This window comes from Chelonoidis abingdonii, chromosome 8, assembly GCF_003597395.2.
Source record: "Chelonoidis abingdonii isolate Lonesome George chromosome 8, CheloAbing_2.0, whole genome shotgun sequence".
Taxonomy (NCBI): Eukaryota; Metazoa; Chordata; order Testudines; family Testudinidae; genus Chelonoidis; species Chelonoidis abingdonii.
Genome location: NC_133776.1, coordinates 37374594 through 37400703, shown reverse-complemented (window position 1 = coordinate 37400703; position 26110 = coordinate 37374594). Strand labels below are relative to the sequence as shown.

Sequence of the window (26110 nt, the reverse complement as noted above, 5' to 3'; positions counted from 1 at the left end):
GCAAGAATACATTAGGAATTAATAAAACACTAAAGGCAAGGTTGGCATCATCACGAGAGGCAGTACAATAAGGAAACCAACAAAAGTAGGGTAGCTTCAGAAAAAAAATAAAATGGATCCAAAAATATGGGACAGGAGGAGAAACACAGGATCACTTGTTTCCCTGTATATCACATAAATGGGTTAATGATGATATTCGCGATGCAAGATACTTTCACAATGGGGTGAAATACACAAAAATCTCTCTCTCTGTGCTATCAGCACTTCTTTAGTACCTGCTATAGAGTTCAGGACATCTTTGGAAAAAGATGTATCCACAGAGTTTGCATGTTTCATTGCAGTTTGACTCTGAAATCCTCCCGCAGTGCTCAAGTCATCTCTAGATCCCTGCATTTCAAAGTGGGCAAAAACGAGAACTCAGCTACATAAAAGCACTTTTTACAAACTCAAACGCAGCCTGTCATTAATTTTATAATTACAGTACATCTGATCCGATCGCTTAGACACTGAGCTTAAAAACCTACTTTCAGCTGATTAGACAAGGCAGCCAGAATAGGTCAAGGCTTACCATAATACATCGAGTAAAGATGTGCAACGTGAAACCCACTCATAAGCAGAGTTGCATATGACAGATCAAGTCTAAGAATGTGTTTGCTTCTTAAACCACTTGCATAAATGTCAGAAAAAGGGGCATTTTAATACTACTAGCAATTATCAAGTGAAACAGGTTGGTTTGCTGGAAGCTGAGGAGGGCCATAGATTCTGCAGACACTTGCTCCTATTTCTGGAGACTGAATATGGTCATATAAATAATATATCTAATCTCCTTAGGGGCAGATGCAGACCACACATGCATTCTTCTAAACAATACTCCTACCAGGTGATTTATAGAGTAGTGCTGGGATGGATTCTGATCTGTGCTATGCAGGTGTAAATTCCAAGAAAATAACTCCAGATTTCTACCAGAGCAACTGAGATCAGTATCTGGTCCACTGTGATTAACCTGAGATGCTGCAACCCCATTTCTCAGCCACTGATTATGGCAGTGAATGCTGAATAGAGATAAACTAAGATTATAAAAAGCAGCTCTCAGACCTTTCTCTCAGTGCCTTTATATCACATTTTTTTAGCATGTTTCCCACAGATCAGATCTTGAACCTCTAATGGACAACCAAGGCCCTGATCCTGCTCACTTTTATGCATGTGTTTAAACTTATGCATGTCAGTGTTCCCATTGGCACCAAAGGAATACTCCTGTGCATAATGTTAAGCACGTGCACAAATGTTTGTAGGGTCAGGACTCATGGCTGTACTGAAGTGGTACAGATTTCCTGCCCAGTCTTCTGCTTCTCAGGAGCCAGAGCAGCCTCACCACTAGAGCCATGCAAAACCAGCACTGCTTTTTATGAACCTGAACGTGTGGGTGTTGTATGGAAAGCTGCCACTAATGCCAACTCAATATGAACCCCCCTGTAAATCTACCTACCTTCCCCACCCTCACCTCACCCTTCATGCCCATAGTTCTCATGATGTGTCCGCTCCCTTCCTGATTGCGTTTCTGGAACTCTAGTCTGAAAATCTTCAGTCCCCTTTATAATTGTGGGTGGACTCTCCTTTCGTTAATGCTAGAGGCAGTAAGGGATATTAACAACTACAAGGATTCATATGAAAGTTCTAAAAAATTGCATTAAGTTACCTGATTGGATGTATTTATATTGAAAGGAAAAATATCCTTCATGTAAATCCTTGGCAGATTGTCCAAAAGCATACCATAGAGAGGCATGTACAGATTTGCTATTTGTGCCTGTTTATCCTAAGACAGAGAGAAAAATCCAAAGAAACAAATCATTGTAAACTGGGGGGTGAATAGTATTCAAATGTGTTTCACTGCATGAAAATATCAGTGGAAAGAATAAACAACACACTTACCCGATCTGCATATCGATCATCAAATGAATGTTTTGCCATTAGGTTTTTAAGCACAGCCAAAGCTAAGTGCCTAATATCCTGGTCCTCTTGCAGTGCATAGCCAACCTCCCGAAGCAGCAACCCAATTAAGAAATGTTTATGGCAAAATTCATTGGTCAGGGTGTATTCTGGAATATCTGGATCAAAACAGACAAGGATCTCATTTTATTTTTAAATGAACAATGTTAACATACATTCCAGAAAAAAAGATTTTGACAAAAATTCTTCAGGCACGCTCATGTGTGAGTTTCAGAACAAATTAATGAACATCAGTAATAAATATTTCTTAAGATCATGCAGTTTGTATAATTTATAAATGAATGACGATTTATATATATTGCTCTTGACATCTGAGGTTCTCAGAGTAATTTACAAACATTGAATAAGTCTTCAAACACCCTTTTGAGGCATAGCATCTAAGTATTACCCCCATTTTACAGCTAAAGAAACTGAAACACAGAGATCCAAACATCAGATGATTTAAATGACTCCCCCAAGGTATCACCACAGTTCAGTGATAGAGCTGGGAATAAAAATCAAAACTCCTCATGCCCAGTTTTATCTATTCAGTGCTAACACTCCACATGCAGCACTGTAAGACATTAAGCTCTTACCTGATGCATGGTATTCCTGCGTTGATTCTGAAGGTGTCACAGAGTCTTCATTTATCATGAATAAAAAAGAAAAGAAAAGGCAGGAATCATGCATTTTTACTAAATCAAATTAATGACATTATGATGATGTGTGAAAAGTATATTTCATTTTCTTTCTCTCTTTTGATGCTTAATCCAAAACCCATCAGATTCAGCAGAAAGGTTACTATTGGTTTTAATGTGCTTTAGAGTAAGACCTTTGATAATTGTCTATTTCATTTATAATGGATGCATGATAAACATAGGGTTTTTTAAAATTCAGTTTGGCATAGTAGAATAGGTAACTATGACATACATTTCAGTCTTTTTTAACAGAGTATGCAGGCAGAGATTTTCACACTGCACTTTTGCCAAGTCACCCCAGCCAATAGCTTTGGATAGGAAATTCTTGCAGAATAATGTAGAAATCAGAAATCATGTGTTTGATCCACAAGATCTACATTGGCAAAAGTGACTTTGGCTGGAGGCAATTCAACCAAATGTGAATAAAATGCCACTCTTCTCCTAGTAAAATATTAATGTAATAATAATGAATAATTAATACTTTACCCTCCTGTAAAGCCTGCTATGTTAAAGTCTCCCAATAGTTTACCAACAGAAATGCATTTAGCTTCACCACAGCTCTGTGAGGAAAGTACTACATTATCCTTTTGCTGATGAGGAATTAACACACAGAGAGGAAAATACTCATGGAAGTACTGAGGAGCTCCGCCTTCAGTGGGAGTTACACTCATGCTCAACACCCTGCAGGATCAAATCCTAACAGACTTGCCCCAGGTCAGCTGGGAATAGAGCCTTAGGTGAAATCCAGGTTTAATTAAAGTCAACAGCAAAGCTGCTGAGTCATGTGCTTTAACCACAAAACCAAGACTATAGAATTTGTTCTACATATAAAGGGGGATGGGAAGAATGCTCCTCTCTTACTCTGTTTTGCAGAAATGGCCAAGGAAGCGTAAAAGATGTGGAAATTAGACAGTGCATCATAAGGCCTCTTGTGCCTTAAACGGCGCTTTACTTGTGGTACAGGTGACTCACACTTGTCAGTATATATGGCTACGTCTTCACTACCTGCCGTATTGGCGGGTAGCAATCGATTGCTCGGGGATCGATACATTGCGTCTCATCTAGACGCGATATATCGATCCCCGAACGTGCTTATATCGATTCCGGAACTCCACCAACCCGAACAGAGTTGCGGAATCAACAGGGGGAGCCGCGGACATCGATCCCACACCGTGAGGACGGTGAGTAATTCGATCTTAGATACTTTGACTTCAGCTATGTTATTCGTGTAGCTGAAGTTGTGTATCTAAGATCGATTTTCCTTTCATCTATAAGAGAGTTTGGTAAAGGTGGGGAAAGGAGTATTACTGGCCACAGCTAGGAGGCCACATTCAGAACACCATACACACTGAGTTTAGCTTTGGAGGATAAGTACCCTCAGCCTATTGGTAGTGAAACCTACATTTCAGAATGACAGGTTGTTGGGGATCTAGTCCCTAAGGTTAATCAGCTCATAGATACTAGAGACACAATGGCTTGAATGTACATTCACCAGAATGTACATTCACAGGAGCAGAAGAGCCTCCCACCTCCCTAGTTACTGCTCATCGAACCTCACTAACCCCTGCTGAAGAGGATACAGTTGCCATCCTCCTTCACAGCTTTAAGTTTCTTCTTTTCTGCTGCATCTGCTCTCAAACCTCCTGCTAGTTTCAGATGTCTCTTCTTGCAGTTCTCATTTCTCAACCCAGTCTCAGTTTTAGTACGTCTCTCTCTGCAAGCACTCTAGGTCACTAAACCAAAATTTCCATTAATTGACTCACTTTAGAACTGGATTTGCAGGCATATTTGGGATGAACAGAAATAAAGATAGACCTGGAGAAAAGCTCTGTGTATCTTGAAAGCTTGTCTCTTTCACCAATAGCAGTTGGTCCAATAAAAGATATCACCTCTCCCACCTGGTCTCAGAAATAAACAGACGTTTAAACTGGGAGATCTCTCTTACTCCTTATTAACATCAGATCTATATCCTATTCTCTACTTTCATATCTAATGTCTAGATGTTATTCTTGGAGAGTATATAGTACTACCCATACTAATTGGCCTGAAAAATATGTGACAATTAATACATTTCACAAGCCAGTATACAAGGTGAGTTATTACCTGGAATGTTTGCAGATCGTATGGGCAGGCACAAAGGAATAAAGTGTTCATGGTGACAAACTTCTTGAAGAAAGTCAAATTTGTACTGATATAAAATCTGAAACACCACAGTATTAAATAATCGGTATGGACTTTAATGACAACAGGAAACAAGGTTAAAAATTACATTAATATTTCTCTCTACCCCAAAATCATTCACATCAACCACTGAAAACTAATGGTCTGTTATGTAATGCTATAGTACAGAATAAGATAAAAAACTTGGTTTCCCCTCCCCCAAATTTATATTAAAGGCATTTGTCATAACCATGCTTGCGTTTTTTTGTGGATTCCTGAAATTTAATTTCACACTGATTCTGTATAACTTTAACTAAAAGACACATTTAAAGCAGCTGTCACTTTAAGATCATGCACTGGCTCCCTTAGATGGCATATGCTGTTACTTAAGCTCTTAGGAGGTATGATGCGTCAGCCCCACTTCACGTAATTCGGGTCTGTAGCAATTATTTCAATAGTCTGTATCATTCACTGACCCAGCACTATGTGCTCACTAAAAAACAATAACATTACAATGCTTTTGTGTGTTTCCTTTCCTCCTCACTCTTTTAATGAACTGAGTACCATGCTTTGGTAGTATTAGGCCTGACGTCAGTGGTAAATCTTTTCATTTATTTCACTGGGCTTTGGATCTGGATCATATTGCTTTTGATAATACACATCATCAACTCCAGTCATTCCTTTCAATTGGTAATGCGAGGGCTGCTCATTAAAGTGTTATTGTGTTTTAATGAACCTTGATAGTATAACAAAGTTCATACAAAGGGAACTATACAAACTATAACAAAGAGAAAAACTAATTCTCATGTTGCTGTGTGTGTGCGTATATCAGAGCATTTTAATAAGAATGAATGCTGTGTAGCAACAATATTTTGCCTTTCTATAGTACTTTCTATCCAAAAGTTCCAAGTGTTTTGCAACCGTTAATGAATTAAGTTATGCAACTCTCATGTGAAAAATCTATTCCCATTTTATAGATGGGAAACTGTCTTGCCCGAGGTCCAACAAGGAATATTTAGATTCGTTTCCTCTTCCCAGAACAATGTTCTAACTCATAAGAAACTATTTCCCAGGATGCAGTCGGATCAATTCATCAGAGCAACAATAAGCTGATGCTACATCCCAGTATCTGCATGTATCTGTAAAGGCCCAAATCTTGCCTCTTCTTAAAGGGTATGAAGTGTAATCTTGTCATTTCTGCTGAGCACTAGAGCTAGGATGCCACAAGCACAGAAAAGCGTCTAGACCAAAAAGGCTGGAAACCTTTTGTGCCTTATCTGAACTTTTCAGAACCTGTTGAGTAGAGTTGGTAAGGAATCTTCCATTGGAATGATCATATCTCCATGATGCACCATGGTCATGGTCAATCAGCCACAGAACTGGGCTGATAAAAGAGAATGGGGGCATAAGTCACTTGAACTAAAACTCTAGTGAGGCACCACAGCAGCTCACAAATGAACGTTAAAATGAAACATTACAATATTTCTGAATCCAAATTTTTTAATATTTTTTTGGCTTTTGGTCCCAATTCAGGGTAAAACAAACATCAAAATACTGAAATTTTCAATGAATCAGTTCTACCATTGAGTTTCATCCATACCTAGAATAAATTCACTTGATGCAATGTTATGTACTGACACAACCACATATACTATTTCTTCAAATGGTAAGATGTACAGTTCCACTTTCTAGAAGACTGGGATCAGCAAATTTTTTGTAAGTAAACAAGCAGTTAAAAACCAAAGTACGCAAGCCAATGAAAACTTAACCTTGCTTCAAAACTGAATGACTGGCTCTTGTTTTGCTCTCTAGTTACAAAGCAAGACAAGCCAAGACACTGAGGATATTTTGGTATTTCCTCAAAGTCATAAGAATCTTTATAACTCATTTTATGCATATTTTTTTTCATTGGCGTCAAGTCTGTTACACTGGCACATCTGTCTTGGCTCCTCATTGACTCTACTTTCAAATGTACTCTGGCAGACTATTTGGAAAGGAAGCCATGCCGTAAATATCATACATACATTTTTCTTTGAAGATGTGCTAATTTTTGCTCTACAGACTGATCAATCTCCAATAATGAACTGCTCTGTTAGCCATTAACTGGATGTTTTAATTAAACATCTGTTTTTGCTGCTGAACTGAACTGAAACATGTGGAAACAATTTTCAGCTTTTATGGAATTCTTTGCAGATTTATGATCTTAATGTGTAACACAATAACTAAGGACCTGATTCTGCAGCTGTTCCTCTGTTTATGTGAGAGATCTGAGTCCAGCTTGATGTAGTTAAAAAAAATTGTGAATAAATTTCACAATCAAAGGCACCAAGTTTGGTTCCTTATAATTCATAGAGTCATCTTATTTATTTAGATCACTACTGAACATTTGTGAAAAAGTTCATGAATCATTAAAATTTCACAAACTTTTGCCAGATACCAAGAGCACACTGTTTATTATTTGCCACTCTCCTGCATATCTTTCTCTGATCCAACCATGGAGCAGAAACAAAACCATCTCACTTACGCTATTAATCATACCACATAAATAGTGAAGAGTTGACCAGACCAGTTTGTGATTGAATCATCCATATTTTGAAAATTATTGGTAAGCTGTTTCAGTGAGTATTTACAAATACATTAGAGGAAAATGAGAATGCAGTTCACAAATGATTCATTAACCTAAGATAGGGCTAGTGTCCTGATCTTGGAAGGAACTACACATGGCTTGACCTGTGTGTGTCAACAGATCCCCACTGAAGTTCAGTTGAGTTCTGCACAGACATAGAAGACCAGCTATATCAGGGGCTCTCAAACTGGGGGTTGGGCCCCCTCAGGGGGTCGCAAGGTTTCACACGGAGGGTTGCGAGCTGTCAACCTCCACCCCAAATATCTCTTGGCCTTCAGCATTTATAATGGTGTTAAATATATAAAAAGTGTTTTTAATTTGTAAGGGAAGGTTGCACTCAGAGGCTTGCTATGTGAAAGGTGTCACCAGTAAAAAAAGGTTTGAGAGCCACTGAGCTATGTGAAGCTCCTTGCAGGATCAGGACCTAAATTTGTAACACATTCTTTATAGTAAGTAATTTGATCAACTCTGCTTCTGAGCAAGGAGTAACTACAGAATGGATTGTAAATAGTTTCATCCTGAAAATACTCTGCTATCAAGTTACCTTTAAAAAAAATATAACTCATACCTTGTGGTCCCCTGAGCTGAACATGCTTACATAGTTGTTGACCATCTTAAATACAAATCCACGATCCATAAACGTAAAACATCGCTAAGGAAAAAAATAGAATGTTTATAACTGTTTATCTACTACCAATAGCACAGGGCCAGATTTACCAGTACAATCTGTCTGCACTGTGCCTCTCCAATGATGTGTGGCTGAAATTACTATCATAGTGTACAAGTAATTAGGAGTGAGTTTATCTGAGGAAACAGCACTTTAAATACTGTAGCACTCAATAAAAGGAGACAGCATATGATGCAAGCTGAGCTAAATATTTGCTTCAGAGCAATGATTCTTGAATCCAGCCAAACAACTCTCTGACTATGAACTAGGTTCTCTCTCTGGGAGCAAATACTCATGTCATTATTCTCCGTTATTATGAGAACAGCAGCTTGATGAGGCCAAATGGTTGGGAGAGGTAAAGTCTGTTATAGTGCTCAAGCCACAAACAGTTCCTGATATTCTTCCCCAGAGTGGGACAGTAATCATGGGGGGTCCATCACATAGATCACAGATGCTCTTGAACTGTACAAGAATAAAAAAACCCAGAGTGTATAGTACATGGCATTCAAATCTGGCTGCTGCAAAATCTGGTCTGGAGATGTCAAGCCAACTCTTTAGTTTACATAATTTGTTCTGGCAGACCAGAAAAATGCAAGGACCAGATGATTCTGATTGTAGCATAACACGGTTTTATCGCTTGTTCAACTATATAACATGTAAAAATAACAGGCAGAACTGCAATAGTAACACACGTATTATACTGACATGAAATACCGGCAAGCAATGTCACCCTCTCAGTGATATAATGCATTGGGTAAATAAAACTCATGCCAGCTAGGATAACAGCAGATTATGGAGACCATTTCAGAGGACTGCAGATCTATTATTTATTAATTAAAGTGTGCCGAGAGAGACTATATCCTCCGTATTGCTGGTTTTCTTGATAACTTCACAGGAACAATTTATTTCCTGTATATTTTTTCCAAGAGTTGTGTTTCAATCTGCCTCAGAGAGATTCACCCCTTAGTCTCAGTGTATGTTGTACAGGACACTCTATATGTCACTACAGGGGTTGGCAACCTTTCAGAAGTGGTGCGTCGAGTCTTCATTTATTCACTCTGATTTAAGGTTTCGTGTCCCAGTAATACATTTCAATGTTTTCAGACGGTCTCTTTCTATAAGTCTATAATATAAAACTAAATTATCATTGTATGTAAAGTAAATAAGGTTTTTAAAATATTTAAGTAGCTTCATTTAAAACTAAATTAAAATGCAGAGCTCCCTGGACCGGTGACCAGGACCCAGGCAGTGCGAGTGGCACTGAAAATCAGCTCACGTGCTGCCTGTGGCACGCGTGTCATAGGTTGCCTACTCCTGTGTCGCTATGTCACAAGGTTTTTATTGTTCCTGTCCCCAGCTGTCCAGCTATGTAATTAGTCACATTGTGTCCTAAATGCTAATTCTTTCCCACCCCATAGCTAATCATGAGATCAATGCAGCTACTGGAGAATGTCCAAATGATTGTGGGATACAGAAGAAAAAGAAATCTTATTGCTACTCCCATCCCATAAGGGAGTTACAAGCAGAATGAATTGGTCTATCAAGTAAATGTAAGAATGCTGCAAAACCCACCCTTGGGCAATCAGAGAACAATTAGCACAAAGGCAGATAAACTACTTCAGACTGATTTACATATCCACTACATACATTAGAGAAGACTATGGGTAAAATTTTTAAAACTGCTTAAATGAGTTAGGCACCTAACCTCCACTAAAAGTCAATGGGAACTGGGTACCTAACTTATTTAGGGCTTGTCTACACTTACATTTTATAGCGCTCTAACTTGCTGGCTCAGGGGGGTGAAAATCACCCCTCAGTACAGCAAGTTTGAGCGCTTTGAAGCACTAGTGTAGACAGGGTCCGAGTACTGGAAGACACACTCCCAGCGCTCAGAGCTAATCTCCTTGTGAAGGTGGATTACCAGGAGCGCTGGGAGACCTCTCTCTCAGCACTTTTGCGTGACCACACTCGCACGTCAAAGTGCTGCCGCGGAAGCGTTCCAGTGGCGGTGCTTTGAAGTGTCCAGCGTAGACACACCATTAGACGCTTTTGTTAATCTCATGAGGAGACAGATTTTTAAAGGTATTTACGTGCCTAAAGATGCAGACAAGTGTCAAGTGGGATTTTCAAAAGCAACTAGGCACAGAACTCCCACTTAAATCCAAGACTGACTTTCAATGAGACGTGATCTAAATCACTTTTGAAAATGGGACATAGGCACTGCTAACAATTTTATGCTTTGCTCAGAACAGCTACTATTTAGGTTCCACAGACAAAACTGATGAGGAATTGTGATGGCAAAAATCATTGTTGAATGGTCAACTTTTCCTTAGATAAAATGTACATATCTAAGGAAAAGTTGCAGGTGTTCCAGTCATGAATGATGATTTTTTCACAATTCAACAATGATTTTTGCCATCACAATTCCTCATCAGTTTTGTCTGTGGAACCTAAATAGTAGCTGTTCTGAGCAAAGCATAAAATTGTCAGCAGTGCCTATGTCCCATTTTCAAAACTGATATACCCATCTTCCACCACTCTCTTATCGAGGAGCAGTCAGCCCTGTCTGGGGTTCTCTGCTCAGTATCCCCTTCAGGTTCCTTAATGACCTTCACATCTGTCCCTGTTTTTTTTTCTTTGTTGTCCCCCATATTTATTTGCATCTCAGGCTCAGTGGCTTCTCCTCAGTGGCTCATCCTCAGTGGCACTTCCCCAGAAACCAGTAGGACCACTCTCTTATAGCTGTCTGGTGTGTCTTCATCACAAAGGGTCCACACTGGCAAACAGTACAGCTCATGGATGTAACTTCTGAGTAAAGGAGAAGTATATTGATTAAGGGAACAACTGTTACAAAATCAAGCTATTTATAATTTCTTGATCTACTATAGGACTGAAGTAGGGACCATAATATGTGACTATCATAGTAGGATAAGTAGCCAGCTTTTACACACCTTTTTAAATATTGCAAGAATTCTGTAAACTGCTGAAGCATATGTGTTCTGGGGGTTTTTGCTTAAAGAATGACTCGGGCCTACCCTGAAGCCCGCTTTGTAAATACTCTAAATAAACCCACAGTTAAGAATAAAAAACTTCCAGGGTAGGACTTATTTACTCCCTGGGGAGAAATGTGGAGGCTGACATGATGAAAGAGGAGCCTTGCCACGTCTTTTATCAGGACAAATATGTACAAGTGAGGCTTTTCTAGTAGATTTATAAGCAGCCATTGGACTTTCTCAGACCTAAGAGCATAGAAACAATCGTACTATAAATCAGTGCTGATTCTGCATCTTCAGCCATCATTCGCTTGGATAGCTCTTACTCCCTCAGACTGGAAGTTTAATCTTCTTTACTCTGCATTAACTATGAATGAAGAAAAGCATGCGCAGTAATGACTGAACATCTCACCTTAAGAAATCTGGCAATGCTGTGGTTTGCATTTTTTGTTTCTTCAGGAGCATCTTTGTATTTCCAAACAACATGGTCGGACAAGTTCATTATCAGTGTGTCTAATTCAGCCTGGAATGATTCTGGAAGTCTCTGAGTTCGAGGAATCTAAGAAAAACTCAGATTATTACTTCAGAGTAAACAAAGTTAGAATACATTTACTTTACATGGTTAAATGTATTTGGGTAGAAATTAATCTTAAAATTTAGTTTATTACAGAACAATATATATTCTTACCTGTGTTCTGTTTGTATCAACCAAGTGCTGTGCCACTGATTTTAAGATAATTGCAAAGAAGAACCAGGAATGCTGTAAAAATATTATGGAGAAAGTTACATGATAATATTAGTGTTGAAAAACAGATTATTTTGTCAGACAAGATGGGTGAGGTAATAATATCTTTTATTAGACCAATAGAAGCCTGGTCTCTCTGATATCTTGGCTATGATGACACTGCACAGATTATTTTATGATATTTTTGACATCTAAGAATTCCTCTTTAGAAGAATGCTCTGGAGTTCTCAGCAGTGCATATTGATAGAATCGAAAAATTAGAAAGCTTTACATTTCACTATGACAGTATTTAAGTCACTTGAGTTGAAGCCACACAACAGCTTGCTGGATCTGGCATTTGGCAATTGTGATTGTGCCTTTAATAAGAAGTAAGGAGCGAACAAATGATCATTTCCATTCATATTTACACCTCTGTCTTAATTCATGCTTTGTTTGCAAGTAGATATGGCAGAAATACATGATACATAATAATTATAGTAGCATAACTGAAACCCTTCTTAGAAGTCTCACAGAGAGGTCAATGACTGAAAGGGCACAGAGAATATGTCCTAGTTGTCGTTTGCACAGACTGGTGGGCCAGTGATGGGAAGCTTGTCCCATGATATGATGGTACTACAAATGAACAGAGGACTTCAGTCTCTAGTACTTTTTAGTAAAAATAAATTGACTTATTTAAAAGTGTAGAGTATACCCATATAACAATAATGACTTTGACGTTATTTAACAGCCATTTAATTTCTTGTATGTAAAGTACACTATGGGTCAGACTGTCTCCCCATTCTCCAGTTCATATCTGCCAGTATGGCGGTATACAAGAGTTAGGAACTGCTTGGATCAGGACAACTGAGAATCCCCTTGGTGTGGGGAAGTCCTCAGCTGGGGAAAAACCAGCATAGCTAGCTCTTACATGAGTTCCCTCCCAGCCTAGGTGTGGAGGATATGCCAGATGTGTGTGGCCAGAGTGCTCTCTCTCTTACTGGTTATTTAAAACAAAAAACACTGGCAGCTCTTCATGTTTATCAGAATAATTATCTTTTACATTAAGCTAATTACAATTCAATAGTAACTGCATTAAAATCATATTATTTGAATATATATCCTATTTATAAATATGTATCTAAGCTGTGATTCCTGGCACCATTTGTGAAGTTAAAAAAAAAAATCATTCTTAATGATCTGACTCACTGTATTGTGTAAGAATTGTATTTCTCACAGTGGTTGAGCAATAACAGAAAGGAAATCCAGCAGGAGGAATTATACAATGTAAAATACCACATACTGTGCAATGGCTTATGCTGAGAATTCACAAAATTACAGCAAGAAAGCCTGATAAAGCTGTTGGATTATTATGGGCTTTGAGATGTGCAAAGCGCACAGGGGAAAGTGAAAGAGAGAAGGAAGCTGAAGCAGAAATTGTACTAATATTGAAAACATATTAATTTTTAAAACTGTATTATTCACCTTTAAAACGTGTTTCACTGTTGCTTGATCATTTGATTTCAAAAGACCAGTCATGTTCTTAGCGAGCTCCTCATGGACAGTCCTTTCTTCAAATGACTTGGTCTTGAACACATACTGAAGAGAGATCAATAATAGTACTGTAAAAACTGCTAGAAATCCAGAAACAGATAGTGGTGCATAAGGAATGCATATTCTAAGAACAGCTGTGGTGCTGATCTTTGCCTGCCAAAATATCTTGACTGAAAAAAAATTAATTGACATAAAGCTGAACAGCAATGGTACAAAAGCTCCTCTGATTGAATCTGACTTTTAAACAGTACTCCCCATAACTTTCAACTTGATTTGAATCAAAGGGAATTTCTGCTTAAAAATCACTGGCATGATATAGATTATTTTTTTCATTAGGGCATCAGGCATCAGAATCTGCTATTTTGAATTCCCTTCTAAGCCATCTCACCAGAAAAGGAAGAACAATAAGCCTGTAGGGGAAGAAAGGAGAGTTTTCAACCCACCTAATCAGGACCACATTTCCTTTGTTCCTATTTTCCAATTGCAACAGCTTACTTGGTAGCAATTCTTCATCGTGAAAGGGGTAGAGCACCCACTAGAATGGAAAGAAGGGGAATAGCATCCCCTTCCAGGTTGTAGCCCAAGGAACAGATTTCTTCTGCCACTAGATAGCTCATGGACATAAGTCAGATATTTGCTACTAATTTGTTTCCCTCACCTATTGTTTTAACTAATACTTTAGTGAAAGAATCCATTGGAGTCTCAGAAATAATCGCAGCTTAATTTAGTTAATTATTAGAAAACATCTTTTTCAGCAACACTAAGTACAAACAGCTAAAACAAATGATACTTTTAAGTAGCATTCCTATTAAATATTAAGTCTTCTTGCTGCAACAGACAGCTCAACACCTAATTATAGAGCTGGGTGGGGAGTGGTTTTCTCATCCTGCAAAATTTTTGAGATTTCAAACAAACTTCCCGTTCCACACCGGGATTAAAAACTGAGACATTTTGAACTTTTTCTATGAGAAAGAGAGTGAGTGAGCACACACTGCCCTAAAACAGCCAATAGCCTGTTGGTTAAGGCACTTATCTAGCATGTGTGAGGCCTTGTCTACACTGCCACTTTACAACGCTGCAACTTTCTCGCTCAGGGGTGTGAAAAAACACACTCTCCTGAGTGCTGCAAGTTTCAGCGCCATAAAGCACCAGCGTAGACAGTGCACCAGCGCTGGTAGCTACTCCCTTCGGGGGGAGGGAGGGGTAAGTATGTGTGCACTGGTGCCGCAACTACACAGCCACATTAAAGTGCTGCTGCGGCAGTGCTTTAACGTTGCGAGTGAAGACATGCCCATAGACTCTAATTGAAGTTCCTACATCTTCCATATCCTAGGTGAGTGCCCTAACCACCAGGCTATTGGCTATTTTGGCTTTCTCTGACTAGCTGAAAATTTCCTGACCTGCCCTACTTAAGTGGCATGAGTTTTCCCAGTGGGTCTTGATGCATCCTGGTTTACTTATATAATGATCAGTCTAGAAACTGGTATTTGAACACCTCAGAATCGTTAATGCATTTAACCTCACAACACCTCTGTGAAGTAGAGAAAGTACTAATCCCCTCCTCTTTTTTTTTTTTTTTAAACAGATGAAAAACTGAGGCAAGAAAGGGCTAAGGGTCAGATTTTCAAAGATATTTAGGTGTCTAAAGTTGCATATCAGTGCCTAACACCAATTGAAATCAATGATTAGGCGCTTTTGAAAATCTCACTGAGATCTGCATCTTTAGGCTCCTAAATATCTTTGAAAATCTGGCCCTGTCTGACTTGCCCAGGGTCATACAGGAAGGCTGTGGCACAACAGGGACTTGAACCCTCTCTCCCAAGCACTAGGTTAGAATAATGAGGAACCACAACATGTTTATGACTCGGTCACTGAGCTAAAGCATGCAATGAAAAGCAAAGAGTTGTCATTTACATACTACAGCTGTATTCATGGCAGTGTGCAATACAGCAGCAGCTATTTGCATATGCACCAGCTCACAAGTTCATTTTAAGCACTGCTGAAATATAAAGTGTATGCACCCTTCTTTGGCTTTTCACTATCACATGGTCAGAACTGTGATCAATACAATATTTCAGTCCACTGTGATTTTAGACAATTCAAATGCACTAAACTGAAAGTTACATAAGACCATATTGTACCACTACAAATCCAAATATTTCCATTAGACTCAGAGAAACTTTGCATTTATACCAGTGTAACTGAGATCAGAATGTGGGTCATGGAACGTTGAAAAATATCCCTAGTAAGGATATAAAGTATATAAAGACAAAGTATGAAGGCATTTTGCATGTTGTGGAAGTTAATTCAGCAGCATTTAGCTTCACTGGACCTGAAAGAGTCTTTGGTTTCTTTCCTAGTAGAACTTGTCTCATATTTTCATTATTCTGTTCACAAAGATCTTAGAGTTTCAGTTTTCATTTTGGTTTCATTGGCCCTGAAGGGCAGTTTTTTTGTCTTTTGTGCTGCATAAATTTCATTTGGTAGATTACAGTTATTATTAGATTTTGTGAAAGCCTCCCTTGTTTCAGGATAAATCAGAATGTCATCCACTAATTTATAAGTCTCTATATATGTCATTCAAACTTATTTCCATAATTACTGGAAGGGTGTGCCTTTCTCTTATTTTATATCTGACATGTTCTGTATCTGTTTGACCATCACTGAACATGAGTAGACAAGAAGAAAACCTCTATGCATGGAGGAGTAGAGGCAAAGCAACAATAACTTTTATTTTTCTCTTCTGACAAGTTTTAAATACTATAGATTCTCCTTTGTTCATTCTGATATGAATGACTGAATGAATAAATAAAGGAGTGTGATGGGGCAAGGCCAGATGGCTACAGTAAAGTACTGAGAAACAAGTATGTTAGCCTATTGGCATCCCAGGGGTGGGCGGGCAAAGCCCGCCCACTTCTAAAAAGGACTCCCCCCAGCCTAAGGGGGATCCACAGGCTAGAACACAAGTGATTCCGGGGGACAACAGAATGAAAAAAAACAGGATCAGGAGTGAGGTCAGAGGGCTATAACTAAGGGAACCGGATGGGGAAACCGGAGCAGAAGAACCCGGACAAACGCCCACGGCTCCTCAAAGGTGTCCAAGGGAGCCAGTGGAACGCCGTCCAGGGAACTTCGCCCCGGATGCCGTGAAACAGACGGAGGAACGGAAATAGGCCTACAGTCGCAGGAATCCCGTCGCCAACTCCTCTCGACCGGTGTTGTAGATGGCTATTTGGCCAGGGCCCAAGAGGAGGTTTGAGAGGAGATTCCGCGACTTGGTGGGGCACGGATGGGGAGTGCATAGATAAAAAAGGTTGAGGGGAAAGTGCAACCAGAAACGCAAAAAGATATTCAGGAGGAGCCGAACAGGGGCTGCAACCTGGCGCACTCCAAATAAACGTGCCGCCAAGGTCTCCTTCACACCACAAAGGAAAGGGAGGTGTCGGGGACAGGGGTGAACCGCGCCAGTACAGACACCCGTGCTCACGGGCCCATGAAGGAGCCGCCATTGACATCCCCAGCGGCCGCGGGACCAGGGCAGAGTACAAGCTGGCCCAACCGGGCTTTCACCCTCGAGAGGTGTCAGAAGTCCCGCCATTTGGTAATCAGGGGGCGGGAACGCGAGGGTGAGGTAGTAAGGGTGTGGAGCACGAGCGTGTACAGATGTTTCCGTGGCGCGGTCTGGAACAGAACCGGCTGCACATCGTGCAGCCGGCTTGCAGAGAAAGGGTGAGGGGGCCGATTGGGTCCACGGGGCAGGGGCCCTATAAAAATGTCCATGGGGCCCGGGGTGGAGGGTGGGCGGGGCGTGCCCTCTCGTAGGACCCGGTCGAGGTAAGCCCGAGCAGCAGGCAGCAAAGCGGCCCTCACCTCCTGAAGTACGCGCCTGGGAGTATGAGGTCTGGAGAGCCCCATGCGCCGGGCGAGCGTCAGGGGATCCAGCCAATCTCCCCGTCGTAGTCCAGGAGGTCTCCGACCCTGGTGACTCCCGCCAAGACCAGCTCCGGCGCACCGCGGGGGACTCCGCCACCTGCACACGAAGCTGGGGATTGTGTAGCAGGGGCTCCGCGAGGAGGTCGGCCCCCACGGTGGCCGCCACGGACCTGGTCGCGGAAAAGAGCTTCCAGGTCCGGAGGAGGTCTTGGTAGAAGACCGGCAGCCCGGAGAGGTCTCGCGGGAAGACCTCTCGGATGGAGGTAAAAGAGCTGCCGGTCGTATCGGAGCCCTCGGAAGCGGCGGAGGAAGGCGTGCGCCAGTACGCTCCACGCCGGACTACCCGCACCATACAGGAGCCTCTGCAGGGCCTGGAGGCGGAAGACACGGACCTGAGTGCGAAGGCACTTCAGGCCCTGCCCCCTTCCTCCAGGGGCAGGTGGAGGACCCCTGCAGAGACCCAGTGCGTCCCTGGCCAAAAGAACTCCAGAATCCTCGTCCGGAGGTTGGTCAGGAAATCCGGGGCCGGGACCAGGGTGTTGAGCCGGTACCAGAGCATGGACAGGACCAGTTGATTAAGCACCAGTGCCCTCCCCCGAAGGGAGAGGCACCGGAGTAGTCCCGTCCATTTCCGGAGCCGCCCCCACCCTGCCCTCCAAACCGTGCCAGTTCTCCGGCGGAGACGGATGCGTGGCAGAGAGGTAGGTAAACGCCGAGATAGAGCAGCGGACCCGCGCTCCACCGGATGGCCTGAAGCGCGGGGGGGAGGGAGCTCGCCTGCCACCCGTCCCCGACCACCAGGCCAGAGCTCTTGACCCAGTTTAACCCGGGCGGAGGAGGCCGCCGAGTACACAGCCTGGCAAGCCTCCACCCGCGCCAAGTCGCCCGGGTCCTGGACCACGAGGAGCACATCGTCAGCGTACGCCGACAGGACCAGCCGCAGCTCCGGCTCCCGAAGCACCAACCCCGTCAACCTCTCGCGGAGGAGACAGAGGAAGGGCTCGATCGCCAGGGCGTACAGCTGGCCCGAGAGGGGGCACCCCTGCCGCACTCCCCGCCCGAAGCTGACCGGCTCGGTCGGGTCCAGTTGAGCCTGACCAGACACTCCGCAGAAGCGTACAGCACCTGGAGAAAACCCACAAAACGGGGTCCGAAGCCGAACGCTCGCAGAGTACCCAGGAGATACCCGTGATCCATCCTGTCGAACGCCTTCTCCTGATCCAGGGACAAGAGGGCGAACGACAGACCATCCCTACACCCTAATTCCAGAAGGTCCCGGACCAGATACAAGTTATCAAAGATAGTGCGGCCCGGGACGGTGTAGGTCTGGTCTGGATGGACCACGTCCGCCAGCACGGACCCTAGACGTAGCGAGATGGCCTTTGCAATGATTTTGTAGTCCGTGCTGAGGAGCGAGATGGGACGCCGTAAATTCCGTCCCCCTCGCGGAAGGTCCCCCCTCTTCGGGCAATAAGGCGAGCACGGCTCGCCTGCACGAGAGGGAGGACCCCGCTCTGCAAAGACTCGGCCCAGACGGTGACCAGGTCTGGGCCGAGAACGTCCCAGAACACGCGGTAGAACTCCACGGTCAGCCCGTCCATGCCCGGAGATTTATTGGTGGGCATGCGACGGAGGGCTTCCGAGAACTCGGCCAGAGTGAGAGGCAGCTCCAGCCGGTCCGGTCGCCCGTGCCGACCGTCGGGAGCCCGTCCCAGAGTACTCTGCAAGCGTTAGGATCGGTCGGATCCGGGGAGAAAAGGGCCGCGTAGAAGGCCCTGGCCCTCCCGCACATCTCCGCCGGGTCCGTGAGGGGGTGCCGTCCTCCGCCAGGAGGCAGGTGACGTGTTTCTTGGCCCCCCTCCTTTTCTCCAGGGCGTAGAAGAAGCGGGAGCCGCGGTCCATCTCCCGAAGGAGGCGGATGCGGGATCGAACAAAAGCGGCCCGATGGTCCTCGAGGGCTCGAAGCTCCTCCCGCTTCTCCCGGCACGCTCCGCAGAGGGATGGATCCTCGGGGCTGGCGGCCAGACGCCTCTCCAGCTCCAAGACCTCCCGCTCCAGCTGCTCTATGGCCGCATCCCTCCGCCGGCTGGCGCCCCGGGTGTAGTCACGGCAGAAGAGCCGGGCGCGCACCTTCCCCAGATCCCACCACCGGCCGCGCCGAGGAAAAGGCGCGCCGCTGCCCTCGCCAGGCCAGCCAGAACTCCCGGAAGGACGCCACGAAGCCCGCATCCTCCAGCAAACTATTATTAAAGTGCCAATAGGCCGCCCCCGCCTCTCCGCGCAGAGAAGGGCTGTCACGGTGGCAAGATGGTGATCCGAAAGGGGGGCCGGCCAGAACGCCGGAGGAGTGTGGCCCGTAAAAGGTGGAAACGTGATAGATAAATGCGGTCCAGCCGGGAGTGGCACGACCGATGGGGGAGCCGAGGAAGCGGTGGTCGGAGGAGCGGTGGCATAAACATTGACGAGGGGGACCACGCCGCTCATGCGGCGTATGCCTTGGGGCCGGGGGAGGGACCCCAGCAGAGCTGGTCGGGAGGGAATAGCGGGGAGGGATGCCGCAGCCGGGAGCGGGGCTGCGGCAGTGGGCAGGTTCCGCCATGGAGGGCCTGGCCTTTTAGCGGGCCCTTACCCTTCTTCCACCCCGACCCTTCCCACCGGCTGGGGGAGCTCCCCCCGAATCGGAAGGGGGGAGGGACGTGGCAGCAGCGGAGGTCTCCCCGGTACTCGCCGCTGCCAGTGCCCCAGCAGGGGCGTGGTAGGTGGAGCGGCAGCGGCGGTTGAGGTGGAGGCTAGGGCAGTGGACATGGGGGCAGGTGGAGGAGGGCAGTGGGAGCATCGCGTGGGGCCTCCCCGCCGCGTCCCCCGCCATAACGAGAGCGGGGAGGGGGACAAACAGCGAGGGGAGGGAAGGAGAGGAGGCGACCACCCCTCCCCGCTAGGCTGCAGGCAGGGGAGGAGGGTGCCAGAAAGGGAAGGCTAAAGGGGTGCGGGGAGCAGCCAAGGACCTAGGGGTGGAAGGGTGACAGGACACCGACGCAGAGGGGAGTTCCGGCTCCTCCAGTTGCACTGGGGGATCAGGGGGGACAATGGCAGATGGGCGGGGGTGCAGTGAACAAGGGGAAACTCAAATGGGGGAAGGGCACAAGCGCATGGGGGGCGTGGGCGCACGAGGGGAGGGACCAATCAGGGCTGGGGAGCACAGGGTGGGGGGGAGAAGGGCTAGCTGGGAATGGGGCAGAGGGACCACGGGGATAGCTGCAGGGCTGGGGCAAAACTAGCAGGGCCACAGAGGGAAATAGGTGGGGCGGACAAAAAAGGAAAGGGGCCAGTTCAGGGGGAGGGGGAAGGTGGTGCGCCCACAGGCACTTGCGTGCGAATCGTTATTATAGGCTTGCTGCTGCTGCAGGCCCAAATGATGGCAGTGGCGTGGTGGGTCAGGCGAGCAGGCTCAGTCCAGAGGCAGGAGTCCAAGGCGAAGGAAAACAGCCAGCGGGGGTGGTGGAGGGGCAACGATGGTGGTGGGGGCAAAGGGAACACGATGGACCGGGGGCAGGCTCCCCGCCACACCCCGGCTGTCCCAACATACTCAGTCCAAACCCCACCACAAGAGCACAGGTGAAAAAAGACTCAGTCCAGGAATACCCCCTCACAGTGGTCTTCAGTGGTCTCCAACGCAGGGGTCTCCTCCTCCTCCTTCACCTCCTCCGGGCTCCAGACACTCGCCAGCAGCTGCCCCAGTAGTCCAGCAGCTCCAGGTGGTGGTGGTCTGGTGTCAGGCAGGAGGGACGCATGAAGTTTGTCCTCAGCAACAGACGGGAGGTCCCTCACACCCCCCTCTCGGGGCAGGCCAGGCCCCCCCCCCCTCAAGGGCTGTAGTAGTATGCAGGTGGGGCGGGGGGGGGAATCTACTAGCCAGCCAGCAAGCTGATAGCAGGGAGAGGGGTGGGTGGTGGCGTGTACCCAGCCAGGGGAGCAGCAGAAGCAGGACGCAGCGAGGGCCAGCAGGAACAGCAGCCGCAGCAGCAGCAGCAGCCTCTCCCTCTTTCCTCCACAGCAGAGCGGTTCGAAGGGAGAGGAGCTACTCCTGCGCCCAGGAGAAGCAGGTTCTGTTCCCTCACAGGCTATGTTAGCCCCAGGTAAACAAATCCCTAGGAACTGGTAACCAATGGGCAGTTGCTCAGGTTAATCAAGGCACTGGAGCCAATTAAGGTCTTTCTAGAGGCAGTAAGCTAGCTACTTTAATTAGACACCTGCAGCCAATCAAGGCAGGCTAATCAGGGCACTGGGTTTAAAAGGAACCACTCCGTCAGGCAGAGAGGAGCCAGAGGAGAAGGAGTGTGTGTGAGGAGCTGGGAAGCAAGAGGCAAGGAGCTGAAGTGAGAGATGTACTGCTGGGGATTGAGAAGCACAAGCATTATCAGACACCAGGAGGAGGTCCTGTGGTGAGGTAAAGAAGTATTTGAGGAGGCCATGGGAAGTAGCCCAGGAGTTGTAGCTGTCATGCAGCTATTACAGGAGCACTATAGACAGCTGCGATCCACAGGGCCCTGGGCTGGACCCGGAGTAGAGGGCGGCCTGGGTCCCCCAAACCTCCCAACTCCTGACCGACACAAGAGGAGCTGACCCAGACTGTGGGTTCCACAGAAGGGAATATCATCACTGAGGTGAACAAATCCGCCAATAAGTGCAGGACCCACCAAGGTAGAGGAGGAACTCTGTCACAGTAGGTACAAAAATAATGTGTATTAAATCATTACAGAGTGATTGATATCTCTGCAGGTGATTTAACTACACTGCCAAGTTCTTGATTAATCTAGTAATGTCGGGTACAAACTTCCCAAAATTCAAGGAAGTGCTTTTGCCTTTTCCTTGTTCCTTAGGGTGGTTCCCCTATATTTCTACTTACAACATACAGTTCTATACTAAGCTCCTCATCTTAGATTGTTAGTTCAGATAAACTATTTACTTCTTAGGTATTTGTTGGTCTGTAGCATTATTTGTGCTAACTTAAGGGGTACTCAATGGATATTGGAAACAAAAATATCATTTTTTAAAGACATTGGGGTTTTGACTCTCTCAATGTCATCACAAGTTCACTGAGATCAAAATACTGGGCTAATGGCATAGACATATGCCACCTTCCCCCAGATGAGAATTAGCTGGAAAAAACTGAGCAAGCAGTGCCCAGTTACAAAAATGTGCAAGGAACCACGCCAGAAAGTAAAATATTTCACATCTCAGAACCAGGTACAAATATACAGTTACTTGGAGGAACAAAAGATATCCTGAGAAAACAATAGAAGGCTAAGACTATATAACAGAAGAAACATACAGCAATCTGCAAGCACAAAGAAAAGGAACACCTCTTTAGTAAAAATTATCACTAAACTTCACTTGTCCATTTGTAATTTGTTAAATGCTATTGGAGAAACCCCTTATATTCATACAGTACACATGGCAGATCAATATGAAGCAACAAAACCACTTAATGTGAATGCTGCAAAATACCTCCTTGAACTATACATAAATCTATCAAACTTACGTACTTATATAGCCCCCTACCACAGTATCTGAGCACCTCACAGTCTTTAGTGTATCCATCCTCTAAACACCACTGTGAGGAAGGGCAGTGCTATTATCCCCATTTTTACAGATGGGGAACTGAGGCTCAGAGAAGCTAAGTGACTTGCCCAAGGTTAAATATGCAGTCTGTGGCAGAGCAGGGAATGAAATGTGGTTCTCCCAAGGCCTAGGTTAGAGCCCTATCACTGCACCATCTCAAGGGTCAAAAGGCAACTGACCAAATGCTGGAAAAACTACAAGAAAATATCACAAAGAGAAAATGGAAATAATGTGCAACACACAGGAGATGATCAAAGGTCAATTGGATATTTCATACCTTTACATAAGAACGGACACAGTATTCTAGTTGCTCTTCATGGCACTTGGCAACAATGTCAGTAAGAACCCTGGAAAAGAAAGATATTGAGCTATCTTGCAGCATAAGGCAGAAAAATATCCTTACATGCTTTACCTTATATCACACTCATTATACATCAGATTCAAAATTACCAGTTATGTGTCTGATCCATGCAAAATAGATGTGGACAATCTTCATGGGCACTACATGTGGGCACAGTAGTGGGTCACAATGGTGGATCAGGGCCTTACTCTAAAAAGCTACTGTTATTCTAACAAAACACACCCAGTTACAACAATTTTAATAGTTGTGATGTTGATGTTATTACGTTATTGAGAGATGAAACTACATGTTACTGGAAAACATTTCAACACTTATATGGATCTGGGACTATTATGAAGAAGTTACAATGAAGACAATTAGAGAGTGTGTTAATGAAGTTGAGAATCAAAGTCTATTTAAGGCTGTTGTGCCAGAATTTCTATTTTAACCTTTCAGGGATTAGAACTCTGGCAAAGGGACTATTAGAAAGGAAGGGTTCAGTGGTGGGTTGTACAAACCCCACACCAGGCAAGAAGGGGTTAAAGAGTAACTTTAGCTCAGGCATCCCAGCCCCATGCCAAACTTGGAGGAGCCTTAAAAAGGGAGAGCTCAGTGCAGAAGGGCCCAGCCGGGGGCGGTGGACAGACCTCACCCTCAGCTCCCAGAAAGGAGAAAGCAGAGAGCCAAGCTACCTTTAGTTTCTTGCAAGCACAGAGCCGTAGGACAGAGAAGATGCTACTGTTAAATTATTTCCTTTCCTTTGTTGCCTTGAGAACTAGGACTAGCTCCCTTGACCCTGGGAAAGAGGCCCCTCCCCACCCCTCCCAACAATATGAGCCTCCTGAAGAGAAGGGGGGATAATGTACAGAGTAGTCTCTGGAAGAAACAAGAGGTCTGACCAGACAGACCTTAATCACTTACTAAAAGGATCCCTGGGCCAGAACCCAGCATAGAGGAAGGGACCAGATTCCTCTACAGCAGGGGTTCTCAAACTTCATCGGATCATGACCCCATCTGACAAAGTTACTACAAGTATCGGGGGTAGCCGTGTTAGCCTGTATCCACAAAAACAACAAGGAGTCCGGTGGCACCTTATCATTGAATACCAGGGTTGGAAGGGACCTCAGGAGGTCATCTAGTCCAACACCTTGCTCAAAGCAAGACCAATCCCCAGACAGATTTCTGCCCCAGCTCCCTAAATGGCCTCCTCAAGGCTTGAACTCACAACCCTGGGTTTAGGAGGCCAATACTCAAACCACTAGGCTATCCCTCCCCCAACTGTTGCAGCTGAAGAAGTCAGGCTTTTTATCCACGAAATCTTAACGCCCAAATAAATCTGTTAGTCTTTAAGGTGCCACCGTACTCTTTTTTTTTTTTTTAAGTTACTGCATGATCCCATGGGGAGGACTGGAGCCTGAGCCCTGCTGCCCTGGCTGGGGGGAGAGGAGTGGGGTTGCCAACTGTTTAATCACACAAACCCAAATACCCTTGCCCCCTGCCCTGAGGCCCCACCCTTGCCCCACCTCTTCTCCAAGGCTTTACCCCACTCACTCCATTCTCCCTCCCTCCGTCACTCGCTCTTCCCCACCTTCACTCACTTTCACCAGGCTGGGAGGCTCTGGGCTGGGGGGTTCAGAGTATGGGAAAGGGCTCCAGGATGAAGCTGGGGCAGGAGGTTGGGGTGCATGGGGGGAGGTGGATGGTGCAATGTCTTGGAGGGACTATGGGTGCTGAAGGGGGCTCAGGGCTGGGGGAGGACTTTGGGGTGCAGGAGGAGGTGTGGGCTCTGGGAGGGAATTGGGTGCAGGATGGGGCTCACAGCTGGGGCAGGAGGTTGGGGTGCAGGAGGGGATGAGAGATGTGGGCTCCAGCTGGACAGCACTTACCCTGGGTTGTCCCGGTCAGTGGTGAGGCGTGGCTAAGACAGGCTCCCTGCCTGCCCTGGCTCCATGCAGCTCCCAGAAGTGGTCGACATGTCCTTGCAGTGTGCAGAGAGGGATCTCTGCACACTGCCTGTGCCCTGAGTGCTGACTCTGCAGCTCCTATTGGCTGGGAACTGTGGCCAATGGGAGCTGCAGGGGCGGAGCCTGCCTTAGCCCCACTGTGCTGCTAACTAGGAGCCACCTGAGCTAAGCGAGGCCAGGGGGCTCCGTGCACTTCCCCCTCCATGTGCCGTTCCTGGAAGTGGCTGGCACATCTCTGTGGCCCCTGGGGGGCGGGGAGAGCAGGGGGCTTCACACGCTGCTCATGCCTGCAAGCAATGCCCCTCACCCCCCATGGGCTGCAGTTCCCAGACAGTTGGAGCTGCGGAGTCAGCGGCGCAGGCAGCGCATGGAAACCCCTGGCTCCACCCCAAAGGCTGCAGGGATGTGCTGGCCACTTCCGGGAACAGCATGGGTCCAGGGCAGGCAGGGAGCCTGTCTTAGCTCTGCTGTGCCGCTGGACTTTTAGCGGCCTAAAATCTCCCAATTTGGCTTCAGTAGCCTCTGGGAGATAGAGCCCAATTCTGGGAGACTCCTGGCAAAACCGGGAGGCTTGGCAACCCTAAGAGGCGGTCAAAACACGAGCCCTGCTGCCCGGGTTGTGGGAGAGGAGGCTGCAGCCCAAGCCCCGCTGTCCTAGGTGGGGGTGAAGCTTGGGCTTCAGCTTCAGCCCTGAGTTCCAGCAAGTCTAATGCTGGCTCTGGCAACCTCATTTTTGCAATCCACTATGAGGTCCCGACCCACAGTTTGAGAACCTCTGCTCTACAGCCTCACTGAGAAGATTAGCCAGAAGGCCCCAAACACAAGAGGCCAGAAGGACTACGGGGC

At 45.6% G+C, this 26110-nt stretch overlaps 1 protein-coding gene across 10 annotated transcripts in view; it reads right to left on the bottom strand.

Annotated features, from left to right (window-relative positions):
- The window catches only part of DOCK10 (dedicator of cytokinesis 10), a 241168-nt gene that overhangs the window by 45571 nt on the left and 169487 nt on the right, over positions 1-26110 (bottom strand). For all 10 annotated transcript variants that reach the window (XM_075068541.1, XM_075068543.1, XM_075068534.1 and 7 more), the window contains 10 exons: positions 23238-23307; positions 13337-13450; positions 11819-11890; positions 11543-11689; positions 8039-8122; positions 4788-4884; positions 2583-2627; positions 1930-2105; positions 1697-1813; positions 276-387 (listed from right to left, as the gene is read on the bottom strand). In XM_075068541.1, coding sequence (XP_074924642.1) covers positions 276-387; positions 1697-1813; positions 1930-2105; positions 2583-2627; positions 4788-4884; positions 8039-8122; positions 11543-11689; positions 11819-11890; positions 13337-13450; positions 23238-23307 — 1034 coding nt within the window. The remainder of the gene's footprint in view (positions 1-275; positions 388-1696; positions 1814-1929; positions 2106-2582; positions 2628-4787; positions 4885-8038; positions 8123-11542; positions 11690-11818; positions 11891-13336; positions 13451-23237; positions 23308-26110) is intronic.